The sequence below is a fragment of the Phyllostomus hastatus genome, unplaced genomic scaffold, assembly GCF_019186645.2.
Source record: "Phyllostomus hastatus isolate PE091 unplaced genomic scaffold, TTU_PhHast_1.1 phas_contig_495, whole genome shotgun sequence".
In the NCBI taxonomy this organism is placed as follows: Eukaryota; Metazoa; Chordata; class Mammalia; order Chiroptera; family Phyllostomidae; genus Phyllostomus; species Phyllostomus hastatus.
In genome coordinates, this window is record NW_025333895.1 from 6862208 (window position 1) to 6889727 (window position 27520).

Consider the following 27520-nt stretch of genomic DNA (forward strand, 5'->3'; position numbering starts at 1 on the left):
CCGGGGTGCCTGGCTCAGCCCCCTGAATGGTGACCCCTCCTCAGCTGGGGCTCGCACAAGAGGATGGTGATGGATGAAGTAAGCCTAGCCCGCCCTTCCGGCTCCTTGGACGGAGACTCTCCCCCTGGCCACAGCGCTACCGCTGGGAGGGGGCCCGAGGGGAGGGCGGGCCTGGTGCGCATCGCGGGGCTGGGCAGAGGGCCGCAGGCTGGATGCCCCGGAAGGGGCGCCCGTGACATCGCGGCCTGGTGGGTGAGGCCGTGTGTTAGCTCGCTCGGGATGCTGTCATGAAGCGCCGCCTCCCGGCGGGGGGTGGGGTGGGGCAGGGCTTAAACAGCAGGCCTTTCCTGTCTCAGTTCTGCGGCCAGAAGTTCCAGATCGGGCTGTGGGCAGGGCTGGACCCTCCCGAGGACCCCAAGGAAGGGTCTGCGCTGGACCCCTCCCCTGGGCCTGCAGATGGCCGCCCTCTCCCCGTGTGGCTTTTCCCCCCGTGCAGGTCTTGTGCGGGCATTGCGTTGCATCACGGGGGCCTCGCTGGAACTCCACTACTTCTCTGATGACCCTGTCTCCCCGTGAGGTCACCTTCTGACGGTCTCGGGATTAGGACGACAACGTGGGCTTGGGGGCCGCAGGTCAACCTAGAGCAGGTCCCTTGGGGCTCGGAGCCAGGACAGGGCACTGAGGACGGCTGTGGGAGCCTCTGGTGGCACGGCCTGGCTTTGCCGGGTCCGGCTGGTGGGCAAAGAGCATCCCCCGGCACTGGGGGAGCGGCAGCTCCTGGGGAGGAGGGCGGGGCCGGCGGGCGCCTGGCTGAGACGCTGGGGTGCCGCGAGACAGGGTCCTGCAGCAGGACCCGGCACAGCCGGGCGGTGCTGGCCGGGCGGAGCCCCAGCGGGCTGGGCCGCAGAAGGCTCCCCGTGGAGTCTCGGCCCCTTGAAGCTGACTGATAAGGTTGCCTTCTCCTTCTGAGTTGAACGAGCCCGTAGCTGCACAGAGGCTGCCGTCTGCCTACGCCATCCCTGCCAGCCGGGCGCCAGGCCCTCGGCCAATGGAAAAACCCCAGCACGCTCAGCGTGAATCTGCTCCACGGCCGGTGCCGGGGAGAGTCGTTTCCCCTCCACGGCAGAGAGGCCTCCTGCCTCCCCTTCTGGGCCCGCCTCCAGCGTGGATCTAGCACCCTGCGGCCCAGGAGCCCGGAGGCCGTTGGCACCGGCATCGGGAGGCGGAGCGCGACTAGGAGACGAATGTGAGCTCGACAGCAGACCAGTGCGCCCCCCGCCCCAGCTGCTAGAGGCTGGGACGGAGGGGCCACAGCACCTGGGCCTCTCTCCGGGTTAGCCAGTGGCCCATCGTGGTGTAAACGTTTCTTCCCTGGGATGGCTCCCCGTGGGACCCCAGGCCCCTCGAGGGCAGTGCCCCACACGTGTTGTTAATAATAATCACGGGTGATGATCGAGTGCCAGGGCATCCCCAGAACGGGTCGCCTGTGGGTTTTCAGCCGCTCGGGGGTGGGGCGGGGCCCCGGCAGGCAGATCCCCCCTGGGCGCAGGGGTGTCCGACCCGAAGCCCGCGGCCCGAGTGCAGCTCAGGGGGGCTGTGAATGCAGCCTGACACAAAAGTGTAACTTTACATAAAACAGTATGAGATACCTTTGTGATGCCGTGTCGCAAATGTATTTACTGCGCGGCCCAGAGACGCCAGGGGTTCGGACAGCCCTGCAGGGTCAGAAGGGTGGTCGCAAAGCCGGCAGCGTTGCTCAGACGGCTTCCTTCACAGCACTAAGAAGCCCGGAAGGGTCTGTCCCAGCCCACAGCTGCACAGGGAACCACGAGAAGACGGAGAGGTGGCCCCTGGCAGCAGAGAGACAACGGCTGTCCACAGAGGAAATAGGTAGAGGACCACGGCATTTGGGGACCATTTACCTGTGGGGAGCCCCTAGCAGAACATTCCCTTGTTTATTAACGTGCGCATCACGCTGCCCCTCCCCCACTCCACGCTGCGGAGGACCACCCCTGCATCCGGGTCCTCACCATCTGCCATCAGGTCCTGCCTCCCCACACCCCCGGTCTCCCTCTGCCTCCGGCCACTCTAGCCTTTGTTCCCCAAAGCCTGCATCACCGGGGCCTCCTGCCCCAACGCTCTCTCAGCCCTTCCCCCCGCTGCTGCGACGGTCCGGCTTTTGACGGCCACGTGACCGGATGTCAGCCCAAGCCCCGCCCCCGGACTCCCGCCCCCAGGGCCCTGCCCTGCATCTCATCAGCCACGCCATTTCCCCTGGAGCGGGCCTCCCCTCCGGAACGGGCGTGGACCTCTGGGGCTGGGTGCTTCGCGGCCTCCGCCCCGCCTGGATGTATGGTTCCCTGCGCAGGGATGTCGTCTTGCGCGGTCACGGGCTTGTCCCCAGAGGACAGCACAGGCTCAGTTCCTAGAGGCTCCCGTGAAGCCTTTCTGGAAGGAGAGAGACTCCAAGTGGTTGGGGAGGCTCAGGGAGCGAGCGCTGGGCGGCAGGGAGCGGCCCGAGTCCCTGGCGAGGGAGCGCGGCGGCCGAGGCCCAGCTCCAGGTCGCCGCGTCCACTCCGCCGGGGACTTTGGTTGGTCACACAGCCTCTCGGAGCGGGGACTCGCACCTGAGCCTTGTATGGGGCAGGGGGAGGGGTCAAGGTGAGGACCCGGGAGGAGGACCCTGCATGCACGGGTGGGCTTGGACGGCGGGAGCCCGGAGCCTGCCAGCCTGCTCTGCAGGCCCCGGGCAGGGGCCTCCGGCTGCCCTAGAGCCGCCCGAAGCAGCAGCTGTCCCGAGCTGGCAGGGCAGGCGGGCCCTGCAGAGACCTGGACTGCGTTGGCCACAGGCACGGTTGGTGGCAGTGGCTCCACTCCAGCCCAGAGGCTGCGGGAGGAGCTGCGTCACTCTCACTGGCCGGTCCTCGTCCAGGGCCGGCAGGCCAGCCGAGCTCTGGGAAGAGCAAGGAGTCAGGGCTCCTTGCGGGCCCCCAAGCCCCCCATGCTCTGGGAGCTGCTCCTCCCCCCGCCAGACCCAAGGAGACGCCCACGGGGACAGCCATTGGACCACCAGAGACTCAGTTTCCCCATCTGTAAACGGGAGGAACACTACCACCTCCTGTGCACAGTGAGATGCCCCGGACTGGCACAAACCAGGTCCTTGATCGCCTGGGTGCCTGCCCCTCTGGCCACAGCTGCCCCCCTGCTCTGTGCGGCTTCCCAGGGGCTTCCGTCCCCATCGCCTCCCTTCTGGAAGCAGAAGCCTGCTCTCTGATCTCAGGTGAGGGTCCCAGCCCCTTCTGGCTGCAGAGTTAAGGCACAGAAAGTGTCTCCCCAGCAGGAGGCAGGGTTGACTCGACAGGCCAGCAGCCGAAGACACGGGCAGTGGCAGTGACATTTCAGGCTGGCATTCGTGGCCAGAGATGTTCAGGCTGAGGCTGCTCTGCCCTGAGTAAGTGGCTTCTGGTGAAGCGTGAGATGGTGGAAGGGGCGACAGTGAGGGGGCGCTGGTGCCCCCCAAAAATGGGCGTTAAGTCCCGGCCTCTCCGCTCGCGGGCTGCGCGGCCCTGGACTAGCCTCTCGACCCCTCTGAGGCGTCACAGGACTGGAGCCGGCACCCGCCCCCAGGGCTGTGCCCAGGACAACATGGCTGTGCCCGGCAGCCTTCGGCACCGTGTCCGGCGTGCGGCACGGGCCCTCTTCTTCGTCACCGCCGCTGCTGCTGGTTTTACTTCGTGACCAGGAGCTGGTCTCACCCTCAACACGTTCATCGGCCCCAAGCCCTCGGGTCCCCAGCAGCTCGGCTGGGGGGACACAGCTCAAGGCCTGGGGAGGGGCTGCCACTCCCAGACCCCACCCCCTGATTTGTGTGAGGACACACCTGGTTTTTGCCCTTGGACGGGCTCCCAGTGGGAGTGGAGGCCTGGAGACATCACGTCCCAGAGCCTCCGTGTCCCCGCGAGCCGGGCTGCCCCCTCCCGGGGCTGCCCTGTGTTCCTGTCCCCGAGGGCCCGGCCAGCGAGGACGGTGTGTGCCCAGCAGCCAGTGAGTGGCGTCAGGGAATGGGCCAGACCGGTGGAGGGCGGGCCGGGGGGTGGGAGGGCCTCTGGGTAGCCGGCATCTGGGGGCCGAGGGAGGGCTGGAATTTTCCAGGAGCTCACTGCAGCAGCAGTGACCCTGGCCGACCTGCCAGTCCGTGCAGGAGCTCCTGGCACCGAGCCAGAGGCTGTTTCCAAACATTCTTAGGCGGAGGCTCCAGGAAGCTACCCAGGCTTCCTGGTTCCTGGGCTGCAGCAGCGAGGGGGCACTGGGCCCATGGCCGTCAGGAGGGAGCCGGCCACCACCTGCAACGAGGGGCTGGGGGAGGCTGAGCAGGGCCCAGCCGGGACGGTGGACTGGGAGGGCAGAGCTGGCTCAAGAAGCATCTCTGTCCCCGCCTCGTGCCCACAGGGCCTCAAGACGAGGAGGGAAAGCAACAGGGGTGGGAGGGGAGAAGAGGGGAAGACACAGGCCCAGGGAGACCCCACCTTGGCCGACCCTGAGGGTCGGAGGAGGCCTGGGACCACCCCCACTTTCTGGTCACGGCGGGGAGGTCCGGAGGCCCAGACGTGGCCGGGGTCTCACATCAGTGGCGGGAGCTGGCCCTCCCACTACCTGCCTGCTGCGGGAGGGGCGGCGTTTGAAGCCAGGCGGATGACCGGTCCCTCTCCCGCACACACCCCCACTTTGCAGACTAGCAAACGAAGGCCAGTGAATTCACCGACTGCCTCAAGGGGTCACAGGTAAGCAGGCAGATCCGGGCCGGAGCCCAGCTTCCCGCCCCCTGCCTGGGGGCGGCAGACATCTCACTGGCTGGCTACCTACCGACAGTTGGGCTGGCTCCCTGGAGCCCTGGGCTGGGAGGATTAGGAAGCCAGGCTTGGGGCTCAGTGGGAAAGGGCACGGGGATTGATTAGCAATGCCTGCCAAGGGCATAGGCGAGGGAGTGGCAGCCTGCCTGCCACCTGCTGCCACGCTAGCTGGCGCAGTCATACCCCACAGCCCCGGGCTGATGGAGGCCTCCTGCCCTCGCAGCGGAGGAGTCAATTTAATTTCCCAGGGGTCTCGCAGGCCCACTGGTCCTAGGGCAGCAGCCTGGGGGCTTCATGACGGACTAAGGGGACGATGAGAATCTGAGAATCTGAGCGGGAGTGTCCTCCAGGCACGAGTGGTGACGCCCCAGGGTCCACGGCTCTCCAGATTCGGGTTTTATCCTGGGCTGCAGCGGGGCGGGTGCTGGGGTCTCTCCCAGCCCCGCCTGGAGTGCCTGCCCTGGTGCTGGTCTGTGTGTCCGGGGACCTGGACCTGAGGCGCCACTTGGAATCTGCGGTGCCATTTTCACAGGAGCCAAAGGAGCGCCTGCTCCAGCTGCCTCTGCCCCCACGCCTTGCCCTTGGGTGGGCGTGCCAGGTCCCGGGGCTGCAGTAATCCATTTCCCCCCGCCAGGCCTGCCGACCGGCCACTGGGCTGCTGTGGGGGCTGGACGCAGCCGTCCCTGCCTACGGGTGTGTCTGTGAGCGCGACAGGACTCCACCGGGCACCACACCCTGTGAGCCGTGCTGGCCAGGCTGGCCAAAGCCAAGTGCACCAGGGAAATCTGTCCTCTCCTCTCTCTGTGGGGGCTCCTGTGCGGTCGGCAGACAGGGGTCTCTAGGCCCTCCTCCGGAGCGGTGAAATCCCTGCGTGGAAACGAACAGGAGCGAGAAAGACCAGGTGTCGGCTAATGACAGGAGTGCCGCCCAGCACCACAGGCCGGGCTGACCTCGAGCCGGTTCCTCTCCGCGCCCGTCCGGCAACGGTGTCTGCAGCCCGTGCTGCAGAGGACAGGGCGCAGGACTTGCCCGGGGTGGCACGGCCAGTAAGAGGCGGGGCTGGGAGTGACGCCTCGGGCCTCTAAAGGCTCTGCTCCCGAGGCTTCCTGGAGGGGTCGGGCCGCCCAGGCTTCAGTGTGTGGGGGCGCTGGACGCTGGGGCGGGAGGGGACCCGTGGGCAGGGGCGGGGGCTTCCCGGTTCCTGCCCTTGGCCACTCTGGGGCTCCTGGCCGTGGAACTGGACCCTGAGCCAGAGCTGGGTCTCACCAGAAGGTGTCAGACTTTCAGAATGGCCAGACTTTCCTGACGCGGCAAGCAGGGACGGTGCACAGCTGACTCCTGTGACACTACACATTAACGTTCGTGTTGTTTGCTGTACGAACCACTACAAACCTACTTTTGCCCCACCCTGTAGGCAGGTATGTACCACTTTTGCAATTAAAAAAAAAAATCGATCAATAATAAATACTGTGAGGGGCCCTGGCTGGCGTAGCTCAGTGGATTGAGCGCAGGCTGTAAACCAAAGCGTCGCTGGTTCGATTCCCAGTCAGGGCACATGCCTGGGTTGCAGGCCATGGCTCCCAGCAACCACACATTGATGTCTGTCTCTCTCTCTCTCCCTTCCCTCTCTAAAAAAATTAAATAAATAAATAAATAAATAAATAAAAATAAATACTATGAGGGGAAAAAGCCCAATATCCTCAACCCAAGAGAACTATCAAGGAAACAGGGACAACCTGACCGTTTTTGCAGGTGCGGCTCGAGCCAGACCCCAGCCGGAGTGCCCCCTGTGGGCCGAGCAGCGCCGGCCTCCCTCAAGGGACCGCCTCTGCGGGGCAGCGGCCCCCCGGGCCACCGTCCGAGCAGCAGGGGGTGCCCGGCCACCCCGATGCCACCGAGGCAGAACCCCCGGGAGGCCCAGGGCCGCACTGGCGAAGTCCTGGGTGGTTCTGGCACGTGCCGGGCTTGGGGACCCGTCGTCTCCCAGGTTCCGTCTCCCAGGGGCCAGGAGACTGTGTCTGAAAGGCTTTCTCCACCTGCTGGTGGCTCCGTTTCCTGCTGTTTGCATCCTGGTCCAAGCTTCCCGTCTGAGCAGGGGACAGGTCCTGAGACGCTGCCCCAGGCCACCACAGGAAGTGGGCGGCACCCCCGGAGCCAAGTAAAAAAAAAAGACAGGACGATGTGAATCTCTAGGAGAATCACCTCCCGCAGCCCTTACCCTACTTGTCACCCCGTGCTTCTGTGGGGACGGGGCGAGGCCCGGGCGGGCTGGTCCTGCGTGCGGGACTGTGCCTGAGGGGTCCCCTCAGGGTCCAGCGCCTCTAAGCAGGCCACCCAGGAGGGCGTGCTCAGGCTGACAGCAGGGGACGCGCCCAGCAGCCCTCGTCTCTGGCTGGCAGACTGTGCCCGGGCGTGGCCCCGGCCCCGGGGCCTCCCTCCAGCTCTTCTCCAGCTCCCAGGGAAGCACCTCTTGGGTCGGCGGCCGTGGGGGACAGCAGGGTGGGGGCAGACCCCGACTTGCACACCCGCCCCTCCAACCCCTCTCTGCGCCCAGCCCGGCCTGCCTGCGCCGTGGGAAAGGGCCGCTCGGCCTGCGGCTGTCCGGGCTCGTGCAGTGGGCACAGTGTGGGACCGCTGCGTCGGCACCCTGTCAGGGAGACGTCACAGGCGCCACTGCCGAGGCCCGCGGCGAGGCTGCTGCCGAGAGCCCTTGGCCCCGCGCTGGGCAGCCCCGTGGGCGCTCTGCTCCCCGGGCCTCGCCTGCTTCTCGGCCAGGCGAGGACCGGGCAGGCGTCTTTAAAGGCCGGGCGGGGTGGCCACAGGACGCCGGCCCGGGAGTTCTGAGCGCAGTTCAAGCTGCTCTGCGTGAACGCCTGACCCCGGCGCAGGGTTTGTGCACGTCAGCCACGACATCACCAACTTCCCGTCTCACGGTTGCCGGGTTCAGGGCCCACGCTAATTCAAGGTGACCGTGAGGTCCCACCCTCAGCCTCAGCCACACCTGCACAGACGCGCACCCCAGATGAGGTTGGTTCTGAGGTGCTGGGCGGACGCGTCTCTCGGGGCCTCCTCTCCACCCACTTTGGTGGGAGACCCGGCAGCTTGAGGCACCGCAGGGCAGTGCCGCCCCCTCAGGGCTGCCGTGACCCCCTCGCCCCAGGGCACAGCGGAGCCCCGAAGCCCCTCCCGAGACAGGGTCCCGGGGCCCTGGCTGGGTGCCTCTGGGAGCGGCGGCCTGCCCGGCTCGCAGTGGCAGGCAGCTCCCGTCCCCACGACCCACTGCCCGGGCTGTGGTCCCCACTGGCAGATGAGGAGAGACAAACTCAGGGAAGTGCCTTTCCTGGGGACCCACGCCGGCCAGCACACGGCAAGGACGCGTGCTCCCCGCACACACAGCTGGCTCTCCGAAGAGCCTGTGCCCCTAGAGTACAGGGGGGTCCCTTGAGCATGCGCACGGCCCCTGTGTCCCCCAGCTCCCCCAGCTCCTCCCAGGGAGGCCTGAGCAGCGCCGGCTCCCAGACCGGGCGGCGTTCACTCCCGTCAGCAAAACCATCCATCACGGCGCGCGCGGCGGGCCTCCCGAAGGCCGCGTTATGAGAAGATGCTGATACGTGTGTTCACGTCTGCCCGCCCGTCAGGGCCGCTGGCAGGGGCGTCCGCTGAATGCGGACTTTCCCCCGCACGCCCGCCTCCGCCCCTCTGCCCCGCCCCATTGATCGCCGCCCGCGGCCCATCCTGGTGACCGCCTGCCGACGCGGTGGTAGGCATTTTTTTCCCCCTTTTAATTTTCCGTATCGGGTTTCATTGAACCCCGGTGCGCCCCAGCCTGTCAAATGATATCCAAACAGGTCTCCCTGCTGCATGGGGAAAAACATCGGCATAAATTATTGATTGATCTTCATTCAAACTAATCTATCAACGACTGTCCCCGGCTGGGGGAGGCCAGGGGAGCCCTTCGACACTTCAATGCAAAGAGCACCTGAGAGCTTCATTTCAGGGAGATCCGAGGGCCGTCCCTCAGCATCAGTCGCTCCGGCCGGTGGCCAGCAGGGCGGCCCTGGAACCCGGAGGTGCGGCCACACTGTGTGTGGCCCCAGGCCCGCAGCCCCATCAGGTGTCCTGTCGAGTGGGGAGTTCCGTCGGCCTCTGCCCTGGGCGTGGGCCACGGCTCGGGGAGGGGCGGGGATGACGGCAGACACAGGCACAGGGTGTGCCGATTTGTCAAGTGCCGCGACGCAGGCGTTGGGGAGTAACGCTGACAATCCCACAGAAACCTGTGTCGTCGGATGGCGGGCGGTCTGAGGTTTTAACTGAGTTGGAGAAGACATCAGGAAGAACCGGACGCCGATACAGTTGAAAATCAAATGAAACACGTTATCTTAAAAACACAACTTATCCAAACTATCGTAAGGAAAAAATACTTCTCTCTATTAAAGAAACTGAATCCAAAATGAAAATGAGCTGACAAAAAATTTTCAGATGACTTCACTGATTCTGCATGGAAGGAAGCATTTAAGGAAGAAATAACCGGAATTTACACAAAATCCCCAGGAGAAGACAGAGAGAACGGGCCCTTCCCAAGTCGTCTCGTGAGGCGAGCACGGCCTGACCACTGGGTCCCCACGGGGACAGGACGGCGAAGGAACGTCACGGTCACCTGGTCTCGTGCAAACAGACGCAAAATACTTAAAACATGAGCAAGTCCAACCACACGGTGACGTTCAACCTTTTCCATCTCATGGCGCGCGTGCACTAAGGACTAAGATTTTGTGGCACACCAAAAATACATCGTGTTTTTTGCCGATCTGACAACAAACAGGTATAATCTTGATTCTTCCATACCGCACAGGTATTGCCGTTGGCTGGCGTCATTTTTTTAAGTTTGACCCTCTAAGGGGAAAAGAGGTCGGTGCCCCTCACGAAACAGTCAGGTGCTGCGCATTTTGAACATCCCTGTGGTGCCCCCGTTAAAAGTCGCTGAAGTAAGAGCACCTCACAGCCCGGTGGGGTTTGTCTCAGGAAGGCAAGTTGGGCTTAACGTTCACAAGAAAGCATAACAGAACAAAGGAAAAACAACCTGACCAGCTCTACGGATGCAGAGAGACTATTTGATGGAATTCAAGATCACCCGTGAAAAGACAACGCTCTTGGTGGGAGACCAGAACTAGACGCGAACATCCTTACCTTGAACGGAAGAGTCCACCGTGAAATCACACCCAGTGACAGGTTCCAGAAACCTGCCCTGCCCCCAACGAGCCCGGGAGTGAGGCGAGGTTTCACACCATCGTCGCTTTCATTCTACATTGGCCTAGCACTTTTAACCAATGCAATAAAGCAAGAAAAAAAAAAGTACAAGGCTTGAAGAAAAAAAACAAAGCCTCTGTAGTTTTAGATGATACTATCACATACATTGAAATTCCAACAGGATCTGAAGCAAACTACCAGAATAAGTGAGTTTAGCAAGACTTCTGCAAACAAGGTCAGGATATTCCGTCTCCTTATTTCATAAACAAACAAAATGGAAACAAAATCCAAAATAACATTTGTAATAGCATAAAAAATACTTCTTGGGAGTCTACCATTGTTTCTAAATGGAAGCTTTTAAAACGTGCATACCCTCTGATGAACTAATCCCCTCTTTATGATTCTAGCCTGAGGAAAAATAAAAAATGTACTCGAAGGGTTAGCGAGGTCGGCCATAGCAAAGTACCACCAACAGGGGCTTTAACCACAGAAACTAACTAATTAGTTCTGGGGGCCAGAAGTCCAAGATCAAGGTCTCAGCAGGCTTGTTGCCTGCCGTGTCCTTACATGGTCCTTCTTCAGTCCCCATTGTTCACGTCCTGACCTCCTCCTCACAGGGACGCCAGTCACCCTGGATCGGGGCCGCCCGTGTGACACCTCACTTTACCTTACATGGAAAAGGCCCTATTCTCCCAAGAGTCACAGTCGAGGTACTGGAGGTGAAGAGGTGAATGCATGAATTTTGGGAGTGGGGGCAACTCATTATCCGAGATTGCCTCCGGTGACGAAAAACTGAAAACGGCTTCCGTGCCCCCAAAGCGGGGGCTGGTGGGGGGAACGGGGGTGGGTTGGTGCTTCGTGGAATCGGCATCATTTTCTGAGGACCGTGGCACGAGGGTCCCAGCGAGGTCAGGGCTGGCTCCATCCCAAGCCACCGCCGGAAGAGCCAGTGCAGAAGTGCGTGAATGTTTTGCGTTTCAGAGGAGGGAAGGTGGGGGAGAAGGGAGTGGACTGCAGATCGGTCTGGCCGCCGACCACCAGCTGTCACAGCAGCGGGACTTTTTCAGGAGGCGACTGGGAGTGTTTTCCCTTCCCCCCGGGGGGAGCGGGGTGTGGGGGCTTGTGCTCTGCGAGGTTGCGGTTCGAGGGGTGCGAAGGAGGAGAAGACACGGGGCCCTGACACCTTCCAGCAGGGGTCTCCACCGGGAACTGGGGGCGGGAGCGCCCAGGGCTGTGTGCCCGGCCTCCCTCCCCACGCTTGGCTCCTGCCCGGGTTAGGGCAGGACAACTATCGTGGTGATGGGACGGTGGGGGGGGCCGCAGGGTACTGAACAGGCCAGAACCTGAGCTCTTCCCACACTCCTGTCCCGTCCTGCAGGACTCCCACCGCCCCCACCCCCATCCGGCCACGGCCCTACCTGAGTTCAGGTCCTCGTCGCCTGGAGCCCAGCGTGGGTGGCCAGGTTCCCCCTTCCCTCTCTAGCGGAACCTTCCCCCTGCCACCGTCCACCCCCGGGGACAGCCAGGCTGGCGCAGGGGCTGACACAGGCTGTCATGTGCCCGCCCGTGCTCACCTCTCCTAGAATCTTCCCTCCATGTCCCCCCAGCCAAAGCCAGGTGGAAGCCTCCCATTGGCTGAGTCAGGCACATGCCCCGCCCTGGCTGTTAGGGAGCAGAAGAGGAGGGGGAGGAAGGGAGGGGAGGGGCCGGGGTTGGGACCCCTGAGCAGGGTGGGGCTCAGACGGAGCCCAGCGTCTGCTCCTTAAGGTGGCGGAGAGCCAGGCACCTCACTTTCATCTTCAAAATCCCACTGCTGGACCTGAGAGGTGGCGCTGGTGTGGTTAGGGACTTGGGCCTGTGGCAGCACCTGAGCCAGGTGACCATGGCGAATGACGTAAGCTCTCCGAGACTGCTGGGTCCCCTGCCTCCGGCCCGGCTGGGCTGGCACACTGGGGCCGGGAGAGGAGAGGCCTGGGGCAGCCCTGGGGGCGCTGGCCACGTCTCTGGAGGAAGGACTGGATGCGCGGCCGCAGCAGCGAGGTCAGCCCGGCTCCCGGCTGCTTGAGCCCAGGCCTGTGCTGCGGAGACCTGCCCCTCGGACGGATGCCGTGTCCTTCAGGGACGGTTGGCGTCCAGTGACTCGGATGGGCGGGGGTGTACGGTCCAGCAGCCGCAAACCGTCCTGGAACACCCGGACGGACGGCGCTCGTCCTGAGCTCCCCACTGCGCTGGCCAGGCCTCCAAGGTGCCATGGCCCAGCCACGCCCGCTGCCCAGCGCCCCGCCTCCTGCTCCCTCTTCACGGCTGTCGGTCGACAGGGAGTATCTCACGGCCCGTCCCAGCGTCTGCCTCCGGAGAGGCTGGTCTGCGGCGAGGGAGCGCACAGTGCGGGGCACACGGCCAGCCCTCCACGGGTGTCCTCTCATGCCACCGCCACCGCCGTCATCGTCACCGTCACCACCATCGTCACCATCACCCACCACCACCACTGTCATCACCATCACCATTGTCACTGTCACCACTGTTGCCATCATCATACACCATCATCACTATCGTCACTGCAACTACTATCATTACCATCACCATCGTTACTGTCACCACCATCACACTGTCATCATCACCCATCACCACCACACCACCGTCACCATCATCACTGTGACTACTATCATTACCATCACCACTGTCACTGTCACTATCACCCACCACCACCACTGTCACTGTCACCACCACCATCACCATCGTCACCACCACTACCACCATCATCATCATCAACCCTCTCTCAACCCAAATATCAGGCTAGCAGGCAAGCAGATGGATTCAAAACTGGGTGTACAGGAAAAGCCAGACGCCCAAACCAGGTGCGATGTCCCGAGTCCAGGTACAAAGTCTGGGAGCCCGGGGCCTTGGGGCACCTGCCTTCCAAACAGCCGAGACCCTCACAGCCCAGGAGCCGGAACAGGCAGTCAGAAACGCCCAGAAACTGAGGTGAGCATGAAATCTCTTCAGAGCATTTTAAATGGGAGGTGACGTCACTGGCCACACGCGTGGCTGCCTATGGTTTAACTTGGGCGATGCCTGGGAGCCACGCTGTTCCCGAGCTCAAATGCCAGCTTCTTGCCTGGCGCTCTCGCCCGTGGCACCGCCCATCTGGGCCCACGGGCGGCAGGGTGACGATGTCTCACACTCCCCGGCGCGCAGGGCTGCGTGAATCAGGGCCGGGGGAGTCGGAGCCGGGACCAGAATACCCTGGTATTTCATGGTGGTGAGAAAGGACAGGCGATCGGAGAACCTCGCCGCTAACTGCCGGTGGAGGCTATTTTAGGTGGAGCTCGTGTTGTAAGCAAATTCCACCCTGCCCTCCCGTGAACCCCTGGAGCTGGGCTGTGAAGTATCTAGCTGGGCAATGGTCGGAGATGCGTCCGTGGTTGCTCAGGCGCTGGACAGCAGGGACGGCCCCGGGCTGCCCCTGGCGGAGAAAGGGCTCCAGACACAGGTGCGGCCACGGGCGCAGCCATGTGGGTTTGGGGGAATGGCCTGGGGGTGGTGGGGGGTTCCAGGGAGAACCTGGAGATAGCCGCTGATCGTGGGCGGATCCATGGCGAGGCCTCTCTGCGTCCGCATTCTTTCAGGACGGCGGGCCGCCCCCCGTGTGCCCGCCCGAGGGCCCTCCCCGCCCTCTCCCTGCCGGGACTGGCCCCTCGGACGTGCGTGGGCCTCTGCAGGGACAGCAGCTGCCCGGCCGGCCGTCGAGGGGCCGGAGCTGCAGAAACCCCCTGGGCCCAAGGCCTCCGTGGCAGACGCCTCCCGGTTCTGTCCGGAATCCGAATCCAGGCCGGGGTGTCGGCCCCGCTTTGGGCCCCTCAAGGGAGCTGGGGAAACGGGGTGTGAGCCTTCCACATGGACCACGTCACCCAGGGCCAAGTCCCCCGCCCTGGTGTCCATGCCCCACACGCCCAGCACCCCCCTCTTCCAGGTCCCAGAGCACAGGAGGAGCAAAGGGAAAGGGACAGACGGGTGGACGCTGTAGGGTGGCCAAGAGCATGAGTGGGCCTTGCTCCCTCACTCGGTCCCTGTGTCCCCATCACAGGGCAGGCCCGAGATGTGGGGACACACAGTGCCGGTCCCTGCCTCTCTCTATGGAGAATTCAGGACAACGCTGCATGTGGTGGGTGGGTGGGTGGGGTGCTCTGGAGTGACCCCGCCCCTTGGGTCAGGGAGGGGAGCGTAGGGGAGGTCTCCCCCAGGGCCCCAGGCCGGGAAGATGGCGCAGGGAGACACAGGCCGGCGCACCGAGTGGGTGGGGCTCAGGGAGTCACAGGCCACCTCTGTCCCCTGGGCCACCACTCCTCCGACGGGCCGAGGGAGAGGCGCTCCTCGTCCGAGGCTGGCTCCTCTCCACACACGCGCGCACACGCACACACACACACGGCAGGTCTACACGTGTCATTGTCGGCAAATTCCTCAAAGCGTGTGTGCCAGGCCAATCGACACGATCACGACCTCAGTTCTCATGGCCCCTCTGCGACCTCACAGCGAGGCGACGCTGAGCGCGACACTGCTGTCCGGGCCCTGCCGCTGGGTGCGCACGGCCAGTCGGGGCTTCGTTCAGCCCGTGACTCCTGAGCACGGGGACTCCAAGGTCACGGGCACGGCGCACGCGGTCTAGCCTCCAGTCCCCCTTCCGACTGCTCCAGCGCCCGGGGCTGCGTCTCAGGCCGCCCTCCCGCAGCTCTGAGGGCTGATGACCCCGTCCCCTCCCCCTGCACTTACTGGGGGCTCCCCACCCGGCACGCCCTGTGCTGGGGGCGGGGGCGCAGAGGGGGCCAGGCCACCAGGTCCCTGATCCCGTGGGGCCCACCTGCCGGCGGGGGGGTGCGGGGAGAGGGAGTCCGCAGGAAACAGGCAAAGCGACTGTGGACATGCCACGGGCAGTGAAGGACACAGGCCGAGGGACAGGTCTGGAGGTGACATCTGAGCGGGACTGTGAGCCGACCTGTGACGGGCCCAGCCCTTCCGGGCTCCGGGAGGGGCCGGGAGGGGTGAGAATGCTGCACGTGTCCCCGTGTGACCGGAGGGCGGAGTGTGATGACGTGAGCGTGTCCACTGTGACAGTGCGACTCTGTCCCCGAACCCTTTGGGGGGCCCTTCCCACGGGGGGATGGGGCCTGGCCCCCCGCCCCTGGACTCGGTGGCTCCCTTCTGGCGACAAGGAAACGAGCCAGAAGATGGAGCAGGAGGCTGGGTCGCCAGAGGCGCCGTGGGCCCCGCCGGCCCCTCCGACCCCTCGCCCAGGAGCGGGCACACTGCCGCGCCACGGGGTGCCCAAGTAGCCCTGTGGGGGCGCCCGCTTGGCGAGGAGCCGCGGTCTCCTGCTTACGGCCACGTGGGCGTGAGCGCGTACCCCCGGCCCTGTGCCCTGCTGAGGGCGGCTCCTGCCATTCGGCCACGACTTCCGAGGAGGCCCCGAGGCAGAGCTGCTCGGTGAAGGAAGACGGAGGCCCCTGAACCCCTGATGCACAGAAGCGGGGGGCCAGTGACTAAGCCTGTGCCCTGAGTCGCTAAGTGTCGGGCGCTTTGTCATGCAGCAGCCGGGGGCTAGCACAGAGGGCGGCTCCAAACAGGCCCTCAAGAGACAGGCTCCTTAGGGACCCGATGACGAAGCACCTTGAGGCACTGCATTTAGGTGGCAGCGGAAGGGGCTGGAAACCCAGGACCTGGCGTCCTGGGAGTTCACCCCTGATCACCCAGCGCCCGCAACACGCGGGCCGGGGCGTGGGGGTCGGCGGCGGTCCGCCGCGCGGAGCCCCTGCCGTCTGCGGTGCGGGAGACGGGGACGCGGGGCCGGCCGGCCGGGGAGGCAGGGAGGCGAGGGCCCGGGGCTAGAAAATTCAAGCTGTTTGCTGTGACCTGACAGCTTAATCAGCCGATCGATAGCGCTCGAGGGGCAGAAGGAGTTTCGGGAGCCGCGCGTCGGGATGAAAAATGCATGAGGGGACAGGCGGCCGGGGAGGAGAAAATGAAAAAGCCAGCCTGGTCTGTTTGTCCGACCCCGGCCAGGAAGTGCGGCCGGCGATGGGGGGCGGGGCGGGGGAGGTCGGGCCGGTGCAGCTCAGAACGGCGGGCAGCCTCTTTCTCTCCACGGGGCAGAAACGTGCCAAGGAAACGGCTCTTCTTGACTAAAGACGGACTCAACGACCTTTGGCGGTGTTAAACGCCGGCAGACACCGTGGATCTCTGAGGGGGCCAGCGGAACGGGGTGTTCGTGGCCCGGGCAAAGCCAGCCAACTCGACAAGGAGGAAGGGGGCACTCAGCCCTGCCTGGGCCTCGGGTGACAAACACCACATTCCAGAACAAAAAGGGGCGACTGACTGGAACTCTCCATCAGCTCCTCCGAGGGGCGGGCAAGCGAAACAGGAAAACAAGCTCATTCCCAGGACTGTTTCAACGGCCCGCCTTCCATCGGATATCCTTGTGTCTATCAGGGTCAGGTTCAGCAAACGTACAGAACATTCAGAGGAGTGGTGGCTTAGCCAAGGTAGCCTGGTTCTCTCCCACGTGAAAGAAGACCACGAATGGATGTCAAAGTTGCCAGAGAAGCAGGCTCTTTCTTGCTGCTCTGCCACACTCAGCATGAGGCCTCTGCCTCATGGCCCAACATGGCTGCTTGAGGCCAGCCATCACAGTTACTCTTCAGCCAGCAGGAAGGAGGAAGGGCAGAAAAGAACTCCCTTCTCCTACTGCCCCCTTAAGAACACCTCCTAGCAGTTGTACATAACCCAAGTCCCATATGAACGGCCCCCCTAACCATGAAGGAGCTGAGACATGGAGTCTTTATCCCAGGCTCACACAGGGGGCTCTCTTAGGAAGAATGGCCCTGTAGCCGCCGGAAAGGCAAACAGCAGACGCTGCCAGGTCCTGAAGTCAAAATACATCCCAAACCACAGCTCGGGCCGGAACAAGACATCGGCCTTGAGTGCAGCACCGGGGCGGGGGAGGGGGGCAACGAGGGAGCTCGCCAGAACGTCAGAGTGCACGGAAGGAGTCACGCAGACGGTGACAGTAAGTCACGAGGCCATTCGTGCCATGCGGTGTGACAGCCCAGCGGCCGGCTCTCCCGCTGGCCCCCGGCAGCGCGGGGGTTTCGGTCACTCTGGGCTTCAGTCTGGACCCTGCGCTCAGTGGCTTGGGGACGCTTCGTAGAGTGAAATCCTCTGACCGCTCAGTTAGCCAAGGATCCTACAGCCATTAAACGGACCAACTAACCAACCTAGGCTCCTCGTGCAGACCTACTGTGCGCTGAAACCTACCGGGTAACAGACGATCGGACACTGCCCAAATAATCCCGCGACAAACACAGCCTTTCCCAGGCAGTAAGGGCCGGTCGGGGGTGGATGTGTCAGGACTGCCCCTGCTGTGTGAGGGGCAGAGGACACAGAGGGTCTCAGACGGGCCGAGTTTTCACAACCCCGTTGTCAATCCACGCCACCAGACACCCGACTCTGCTCTTGCGTGCTCTCCTGAGCGGCCTCCACTCCCCAGGCCACTGTGTGGTCCGAGCCCATGTCCTCCAGCCCCCCCCCCCCAGTGGAGAGGAAAGGGGAGGGCGGGCCCCCTGCTCTGGTGTTAAAACAAGCTCACACACTCCCAACATCTCTCTTATCTGGGGGGAGGGGGGAGGGGAGGCAGAGGTGAGGGTGCGAAGGATGGGAAATGCTGTGGCCATGCAGGGGGAGGGGACCCTTGCCACGTGCAGCGGGGGGCTGGGTCAGGCCGTCGCCCCGGATGAAGCAGAGCCCAGAAATCCGCCCGATGGACCGCGACACTCAAGAAGACCCCGGGCTCGGGGCTGAGGAGGCTGCCTTGTTTCTTACTGGCTAGAGAGGAAGCTTTCTAGTTTCGAAAGGAAATTCAAAGAAACTATGGAGTTTCTTTGGGTTTGCAAATAAAACCGTTGCTCTGCCCTGATCGCTGTGGCTCAGTGGGTTGGGCGTGGGCCCACGAACCGAGAGGTCATTGGTTCAATTCCCCTCTCTCTAAAAAAAATAAAAAACGGTTTCTCATCCTGGCCTCTCCAGATGGGAAACAACAACAAACAAACAAACAAACAAACCCTCAGATTAAAAATGGCCTCCGGGCAAGGATTTGGCACGGGACAGGGACGGAAGGCTGCGCAGAAGCACCCGAACGTCTCCCGACTGTGCCGGTCACCCACTCCCCCGCCCCCAAACTCACCTCCGGTGCCCGATCTGCAGAGCCCGCCCGTCCGCTCCCCTCCTCGCCCGCCGGCACCATGCACAGGACACACCGGCATAGACGCTGGCACAGGAGAAGGGGCCTCCCCCTTGCCACCCTGGCCCGAGCCTTCGAGGGTGAGCCCCCCGCCCCCAGTGCCGTGTCCGGCAGCCTCTCGACCCCTCTGCTCAGGCTCAGCGGAGACGGGTGCTCTCCTGTTCTCGCAGCGCCCCGGCGGGGTAAGGCGGTGTATCTTGGGCTGGGTGGGACCGCACACCCAGCCCGCAACCAAGCACACGTGTGCATGTGCCTGAGTGCGTGTGAGGGGGCTCTGATACTAAGAATGGCCAGAACTTCCTTAGTCTGCAGTGAGGTGAGGAGGGGGAGCACAGGGTGGATGAGGGGGTATGGCGGGGGGCTCCCCAAAGGCAAGGCAAGCTCCTGTTTCATCCCAAGGAGGGTGGCACCGCCACGGCACCTGGGTCCTTGTGGTCAGGTGTGCCCATGGGCAGGCAGCGTGCACACGCGCAGCTCACAGTGGGGCGGGGGGGGCGGCCGGGGACTCCGAGGACCCAGAACCTTGGTGCAGCGAGGCGCCGTGCACATGCTCTGCGGCTCGGCTGGAAGTGCCCGGGCCTGAGGACGAGCTCCAGCAGGGCGCCTGCATGCTGGACGGGCGCTCCCCACCTGCTCCAGGTCCCTGGTACTGACAGTCTGAGAGCGGGAGGCCGCAGTGGGCAGGCCGCTCTGGACCCGCCCTCGCCGCACGCAGCCCTTTCAGACCGAGCGGGGCCCCCCTGCCCCAGGCAGACGGCCTGGCCTGTGGTCCCTCGCTCAGGGCTGCGGACAAGTTAAACAGGCCACGCGTTCACCCGTGTAGCATGTGGCGGTTGTCCAGGCCTCTGGGTGTCAGGCCCGCAGCCAGGGCTGGCTTCTCTTGCAACTGTCCCACGGCTGCTTGGAACTCGAGGTTGCTGAAAAGGCTTTAGAACTATCTGCCTGCTTCCTAATGAGATCCCTACGCTTTTACGCTGGAAGTTTTCTCAGACTTTGCAGGTCTGCAAACTAACGGAAAGAAAGAGGACGAAGAGCAAATGAATTCTGGCCTTTTGGTAATCGTTAATCTGACCCGCTACCCTTTGGAAATGAAAGGCCAGCACCTATTAGCTTTAGGGGCATCGAGAGCCAAGTCAAATATCGAAAGGCCACGATGAAGAGGGACCCCATTCTGATCTCCGCGGGGAGATGCGTCGCTTCCACAGAAATGCAGATCAGACCCGGAAATGGGGCAGTGTCCTTCCGGGCACCTCCGTGCCAGGGATGGCGTTTTAAGTCTCTTGTGCTTGACAGTCGGTCTCCAGCCCTGGCTGGTGCGGCTCAGTGGGCTGAGCGCCAGCCTGCAAACCACTGAAACGTCGCTGGTTCGGTTCCCAGTCAGGGCACAAGGCTGGGTTGCGGGCCAGGTCCCCAGTTAGGGGTGTGCGAGAGGCAACCGATGGATGTTCCTGTCCCTCCCTCCTCCTCCCTAAAAATAAATAAATAAATAAATAAATAAATAAATAAATAAAATCTCGGGGGGAAAAAGAGTCAGTCTCCATGCACAGCAGAGGCTGCTCCTCCACCTCCCCAGAGGGGCGGTCCCCGGCGGGGCTGCCACAACCCCCCCAGCAGTTCTCTCTCCCTCGGAGTGAGGGGGGACCGGTGGGCGGGCGTCCCAGAGACCACAGCGAAGAGGGACCGGGGCACGCTGTGACCACTGTGTGTGTGTGTGTGTGTGTGGCTGCAGGAGACGCCAGCGGCGAGCTCCCCTGCACAGGCTGGCCCTCTCCCCCTGGATCTGTGGGTTCTATGCCTGGCCCCTGGCCCCTGCACATAGTAGGTGCACAACAAACATCTGCTGTGTGAGCATCTGGTGTGGTCTCTCCTAGGGCCCCCGCATGGGACGGCCAGTCACGGATGAACAGCACACGTGCAGAGGAACTGAGTGACTGACTGGTCATGGTTGCCCTCTAGGAGCAGAGCGGAAACCCGAGCCTGGCTTTCTCACTCCCTTCAGCACCTGGCAGGTGTCCACTGAGCACCTACTGGGTGCAAGGGGCAGAGCAGCGCCCGAGGCAGACACAGTCGCTGTCCTCGTGGAGCTGATGCTTTCTGGTTGGTGTGGGTGGGGCGGGGGGCGGGCGATGACAAGATAAACAACTGATGTCCAGGGCACGGGGTACCGGACTGAAGGGCCAAGCCGGGGTGGGCAGGCCTGGGGACACGCCCTCTCCCACGGCCAGCGGTCCGGGAGGCCTGCCCGACCAGGCCCCGCTCCCCGTGGGAGTGAGGGAGCAGGCCCATGGCGACACCCCGCTGTCCTCCCAGAACCGAAGTGCGAGGTGGCCTGGCCTGCAGCTGAGAGAGGAGCAGCAGGCGGGTGACCTGCTCCCTTCACCGAGGACGGCCCGTCCGCTCCCCGGGCACGTCCAGGGGTGGAGGTGAAGGATGGTGGCAGCAACTTAAAACCGCCGAGACTCAGCCTCGCCGTTCCCCTTCTCACCAACTCGGGCCAGGGGGCCGGGACTCCATTCCACCACACAGGCCCCACCCAGGCCATGGGGGAGGGGGGCTGCGGGGGTGGGGACAGAGCCAACCTCCAGCCAGAACCGCGCCCTCTGGGGCTCTCGCAGGGGAGTGTCTATATAAGCCACCGTACCTGGGGGCTGCTGTGTTCGGGGTAAGTCTCCGCTCGGTGCAAAGAAGCAGGTTTCAGAACAGAGTGCAGGAGGATGTTGTTTTTCACAGGGAACGGACACACACAGACGCGTCCGTGTGGAGGTCCGGACGGACCGACCCCCACGTGCTCTGGTGACTGTCCCTTGCTGGTGGGGGTTACAGGTACCCCTTTCTGGCCTCCGCTCACCCGGGCTACCTCATCTTCCAGAAGAAGGACGTGCGTCCTCCTTTCGTGACGGCAGGAGCGACTGAGACGAGAGCCAGGGACGGGCTGACAGGGAGTGACGGATGCAGTCGCCGAGAATCCGCACGAAGCCCGCAGGGTCCCAGGCTGGCCCCCCACCCCCACCCCACATGGCACGAGGGGAACGCCAGCGTCCAGTCTCCGCGCACACGGGGAAGCTCGACGCACACAAGCCTGCTGCCGGCAGGGCCCGCCTGTTCGGTGAGCGCCGAGCCGGGGCGCACGCCGTCCCCGAGGACAGCCGCGCTCTCCGGCGGGGATTTCAGACTCGATTAGCACAGAGACGGGTGGGAGCCGTTCTCGAGCGACTGACTCATCGCCGTGCAGCTGCCAAGACGGCGCTTTACCTGGGACGCGCCCATGAACTCCAGGGCGCACCTCCTCCAGCACGCGTGACAGGGAGCAGCCGGGAAGCAATTTGAACTCCGACTTGAAAGCGGTTTCCTGAGGTTCCCTTCCACTGATCTGAGGCGCTGCGGCGGGAGCGAGGCGGGAGGGACGGCAGAGGCTGGGGAAGCAAACCTGCCTGTCCTAGAAAGTGAAGCCTAATGACGCTCCGCGCAGACGGGCTGCAGGGCTGGCGGCAGGCGGCTTGTGCAGGCACCTGCCGGGCACCCCTCCCAGTGCCGCCCGGGACGAGCGAGTGGCGGCACGCATGAGGGAGCAGGTGGGGCGGCGCCGGCCCAGCCTCCCCTGCCCACGCGGCCCGGACGAGCAGGTGGGGTGTCGCCCTGCCCTCCCCCCCTCTCCTCTGGACCTGCGCGTGGCCTGGAGATGCCCCCCTCCCTTCGAGCTGGCGGGGGCTCCAGACCCGGTGAGAACCCCGGTGGCTGCAGCCGGAGTCCCTTCAGGGGTGACCTTCAAAGGCTCTCGATTTAGCGCGCCAGGCCCACACTGACACTCCGGGTGCGACGGAGACTTCGCACATTCGCGCCGAAAGGCCATCTCATGCCTGAGCTTCCCGTCAGCAGCGGGAAGTGCGAAAACGTCACCCGACAGCACAAGGCTGGTTCCCGATTTAGCTCAGAAAAAAACCTGGGCCGCCTTTCGGAGTCCGCCTCATGCCGCTTGTCCGCTCCTCCCGCAGCCCTGCTGACCAGCGGTCACCTGGCCGCACGGGGCAGAGGCTGCCCGGCCTGGGCCGAGGGCACCCCAGACGCGGGGCCCTCACGCCCACAGCAGGGGACCCCACACCCACCTGGACGCACACACGGGACACGCCTGGCACGGAGTGGGAGCCGAGATGCCAGGGCAATGGTCAGGTCGCACAGGACGTCCCGCAGTCCTCGAGATCAATCACTCTGGGACAGTCTAAGTAACGTGAGGGGGCACGGCCGCTGACGGCCACGCTCCTGTCCATCAGGCCCCGAAGGACAATCCTGGGACCCCTGGCAGCCACCCCCTGCCCCCGCCACCCCCGCCTCGGAGCAGCTCCGGTCCGCCTGCCCTCTCTGCTGTGGCCGACGTCAGGCCCAGGCCGTCTCAGAGCGGAACACAGAGCCAGTCTCGCTCCCGAGTGCCCCCTGGGGCGCCAGCCTCGGAGGCTCGGCCGCGGGAGGCTGGTGCGAGCGACTCATGCCACACGGGGCCACTGCAAAGGTCACGCCCCCGTCCGGGCGGCAGCGTGCTTCCCGTCCTTGGCAGTCCGTGTGGTGGCGGTGCGCCTCACGGGAGACAGCACCTCCCACGCGGTGAGTGGTGGTCTCCCGACTAAAGCTCCGCCCTCTGGGAGCCCGCCCGTGCGGCGCCACACTGCCGGTCACCGCACTCCTGCCGCGCCAGGCCCTGGGGCCCCACCAGGGCACCGGGCTCCACTGGTTGGGGGGTGCCTCGGAATTCTCGGGAGCCCCCAGGAGCTGGCGCTGCTGGACCGCACTGGGCGCTGCGCCATCGCTCCCACCCCTCTGTCCCGGACCCCTCCGGTCCCATCGGCCTGGTGGCGGTGGGCGGGGAGTGTCCATGCGCCGGGCCCAGCTGGGGACTGCTGTGCTGCGGGACACCCCTGAGGGCGGCGCCCCCCCAGCACACCCACGGCAAGGAGACTAACTTGCGGCGGGGGCGGGGGCGGGGCCGGGAAGGCTCCGGGAGACGTGCGCCTCCTCCTCAGGAACTTGGAGGGCTTGCAATGTCGGGGGCCGAGGCCGGCACGAGCTCAGCAGACTGGACTGGAACCTGCTCACAGTAACGCTCAGGCCAAGACTCAGCGTGAACACGCCACGCACACCAGTCAGGCCTGCCCACGTGTGTCCTAGCTGGTGACACAGGGAAGTTCCTTTCCCTTTGGGGTGTGTGTGCGTGTATTACTAGTTTAGTACAAGAAACGTCTGTGTGTATTTTCCTCAGAAAGTTTCTCACACTGCCAAGGGTCTTTGGCAGGGAGCACTGGCCAGTGCCGCCCTGTGTCCTGAGCGCGGACGCAGGAGGGGAACGCGCCCCCGGAGAGGACCGCTCTGAATGAGGCGGGCGTCACGGAGCCCCCCCCCAGAAGGCCCGGGCTGCTCACGCCGCGTGCTCCCCGATGGACCGTGGCGGTGCTTCAGGAACCAGGAGACAGGGCCCTGCGGTGGGCGAGGAGATTTATTGCTCACAAAGACAAGTCACAGGGCGGGACAGGCCGACAGCCAGCCCGGCCACACGCATGCTCACGAGGGCTCGCTTGCACCTCCGGGCTCGTGGGAGTGACTCGGAGCCCGGAGCCCGGGGGCCAGGTCACCGGCACCGCTCACGTACGCGGAAGGACGTGCTGTGTGGCTTATTTTAGAGAGAGAAGGGGGATGGGGGGTGGGGAGAGAGAGAGGAACCTCGCTCTGTTGTTCACTTATCGACACACTCACTGGTGGGTTCCGGCGTGTGCCCTGACTGGGGCTCGAACCCACAACCTTGGCGCACTGCGACGACGCTCCAACCGCAGAGCCCCCGGCCGGGCCCCGTGCTGCGTTCTAACGAGGTCGTCTTTGCCTTCCACCCGCCTGCGAGGGGTCTCATCAGCACACAGACAAGTCCATTCCTCCAGAGGCTCGGCCGGCCCCACGAACGACACGCTGTTCTATAACAGGGGGCTGGGGGTAGGGGGGCCCTGCGCTGACACTGGGCAGTGAATGACGTGTCTGCTACCCTGAGGCCCGGGGCGGGGCGGGCGCGGCCCGGTCACTGCCGGCAGGTGTCGTGGAAGGCCTCCAGGGTCCGGAAGTCCCTCCAGGTGGGTGGCAGGCCGTCCTGCAGAAACTTCCCGCAGCGCTGGCAGGGGGCCTGGAACAGCTTTATGTAGCTCCGCAGCCAGGTCTGAAACGAGAGTGAGGAGAGGGAGGGGGGGAGCGGGGGCTGGGGGCCTCGGGTGTCACCCTGCCCGCCCAGCCCACCGACTACGGGGACAGAGAACCCAGGGCGCCGCTGGCTGTCCGTCCTGAGGGGTTTGAAAACCGACGCCCTTGCCCCCAGGGGCAGGAAGTGCTCCTGAGCTGTGGCTGAGAAGCAGCCCATGGCACATGGCTCGGGCCACACGTGAGCACGCGTGCCTCTGAGTGCCGGCAATGACCCTGCCCTGCCCCCCGCTCAGCGTGGCCGCGGGCACGCGTGCTGGGAGACTGCGCATCGATGCCGCTGGCAGAATCCTCCCCCGAGGTCGACGGGCTCCTGTCTAATTGGATTTCGGAGGTCGTCACTCGCTGTCACAGCGCGGCCCGACGCGCCTGCGGGGGGGGCAGGGACAACCTGGGGCCACCAAGTAACACGATAAGCGGCACGGACGCGCTGGAGCGGGTCAGAGTGCGGAGTTCTCCCGGCGTCATGCATAGGGATGAGGCCGCCTAACTCGATTCTCAGACTCAAGGAGACCCGCCGCCAGAAGCACGCGGAGCCCCGCCACCCAGAGCCCGCCCGGCCGGTGAGCCAGCCTCCCGGCGGCAGGGCCCCCGCACCCCGTCGTTCGGCGTCCCCCCGCGTCACGTCGGCGGGGGAACGTCGTTCCTCGAGGAGGCCGGCCAAGGTGACGGATACGCGGGTCCTCGCTCCTCATGGCCGCGGCCCCCGCAGGGCGTCCTGTCCCCGTCAACGCTGACCCGCTCTGGAGGCACGGCGCCGGGGGCTCGACAACGAACTCGGGGAGGTCAGCGGATGGATGGCTCGGCCGAACGGTTCTTCTTCGGTGCTGGGGGAACTCAAATGCTCCCCGCGCCCCCGGCCAGTCACCACAGGGAGAGCGGGCACCCCTGGACGCAGGGGGCGGGTGAGCAGCAAGCTTCTGCGTGTCCCCGGCGGCGGGGGGCCCGCAGCAGACGGTCGGCGGGAGTGACCTCCAGGCGCGTGCGTGACCCGCCCTGCGCACGGCTGTGCTGAGCAGCTGGGTTTGCTCGTCCAGCTCCCCGGCCCTGGGGGGAGCCAGGCCCGTGTCCCCCAGGAGGCGGCCCGCAGCTGAGGGGCCTGGCTGTCGGGGCAAGCACGCCGGATGACAGGCACAAGGGGTGCCCGCCGCGGCCGGCCTGCCCGGCAGGCGCTGAAAAGGCAGCTCTCGCCGCGGTGAAGGACGGGCCTGCTGGTGGGAGAGCGCGGCGCTCTGCCGGCGTGGAGTGCACGCAGCTGGCGGGGCTGGCGGGGTGTGCGGCGCCAGCTGCTGGCCCTGCTGAGGCCAGCTGGCGGTCGTGTGGTCGATCCGGGCAGCGGCGTGCTGATGGGCGGGCTTTGGGGCGTGGCGGGTGTGGAGCAGCCCCAAATCAGCGTTTGCTGGTTGCCGCGGTGTAAGTATCCAGGCCCGACCCCGAGCCACCACTGGTTCAATGACCAGCTCAGAACACGCTGCAGGTGCTGCGAGAGCCAGCAGCAGCTGCCTCCAGCACCTGTGGGAGGCTGCCTGGGGGTCGTCCCTGCCCTGAGCCCCAACCCTTTTGACCCGAGGGTGACACGTCTGGGGGAAGCGCCAGATCTGTCTCGGTGGCCGCCACCCGCTCAGCGGCAGCACAGGGCCTGGCACCGACCGCAAGCAGGGGACTGTCTCCCGACCGCGCCTGCGTGGGAGCCCGTGTGGAGGGTCACCTCTGAAACCGCCGACTGCTGGGCAGGGACAGAAGCACACCTGCGTTCAGCAGGAACGGCCCCGCCCACACCCCGTCCCAGCGTTTGGACACCAGCCCGCCGCGCGCTGGGAGGCCCCTGCGGCGTGAAGGAGACGCCCACCTGGGAGCCTCACCCGGGGGGAGTCACGGGGCAGAGGGGGCCTTTGCTCGCACAGCCACTCACCATGAAGGACCTGACCACGACGTCCGGCATCTGGGGCAGCTGGTAGTGCAGCAGGGCGGTGGTGGCGTGGTCCGTCACCTGCGGGCCGAGGACAACGAGGGGGTCAGGGGCCTGTCCCCGTCAGCTCCGAGAAAACCAGGCAGACGCAGCCCTTTCGGATGACAGACAGACCTGCCTGTGAACGTCCCCTGAGGAAAGGACATCTAAAATAGGATCTGGGTACGAACACCAGTTTGCAGACTCGGAGCGGGGAGGGGAGGGTGCGGCCGGTGGGCAGGAAGAAGGGGTTGCAGAGTGTGGAACACCCAGCAACCTGGCAGAGGAGGGGCATGGCTGGGGGGTCGGAGCGGTGAGGGGCACCAGGAGGGGGTTCATGAGCAGTCACTGTGTGCACAGACCCATCTCCCAGCAGCGGAGCCGGTCTCCCCGCTTCCCTCCATCCCCCCTCTGCCCCACCCTTGTGGCCGCATCAGCTGCACGGCCAGGAACAGGGTGCCATCTCACTAGCTCTCCCCGGGCCTCGCTGTGGCTGCCTTTCCGGGGCACTTGCCTCTGACCAGCACTTGGAAGGTGGGGGTCTGTTTTCAGCACCCCCAGAGGGCCCGGCCTGTCCCACAAGCCCAGGCCGAGGCCCCACCAGCAGGGCCCCGTGGCCTGAAGTCTGCCGAGGCAACCCCTGTGGCCAGAGGGCGCCTGCTGGCCCTGTCCTCGGACCCTGACCAAACGTGCAGCCTCCCTCCCGGCTCTCAGGGTGCTCCGGGAAACAGAGGGCCGTCTGCGGCCCCTGCAGCTCTGAAATGGGACGACATCGGGGACCGCCACGGCCTGCCATCCGTCGGCAAATTTGCAGGTGGAGCCTGAGCTGACGGCCGTGTTCCGACACACGGCTACTTCGGCCGTCCCGCCAGGGGTTCTTGCCGTCACCGACGGCGGTGCCTGAGCCGCACCGCGACGAGGCTCTGCACGAGCACAAATGGTGGCGCGCCCCGTGTCTACGGT

The 27520-nt window shown here is 64.8% G+C and overlaps 1 protein-coding gene across 3 annotated transcripts in view; it reads right to left on the reverse strand.

Annotated features, from left to right (window-relative positions):
• Window positions 1-23848: 23848 nt before the first annotated feature.
• Window positions 23849-27520, reverse strand: part of MED27 (mediator complex subunit 27) — a 152208-nt gene continuing 148536 nt past the window's right edge. For all 3 annotated transcript variants that reach the window (XM_045846496.1, XM_045846495.1, XM_045846494.1), the window contains 2 exons: window positions 26522-26599; window positions 23849-24571 (listed from right to left, as the gene is read on the reverse strand). In XM_045846496.1, the coding sequence (XP_045702452.1) occupies window positions 24437-24571; window positions 26522-26599 (213 nt within the window). In that variant the 3' untranslated portion in view covers window positions 23849-24436. The remainder of the gene's footprint in view (window positions 24572-26521; window positions 26600-27520) is intronic.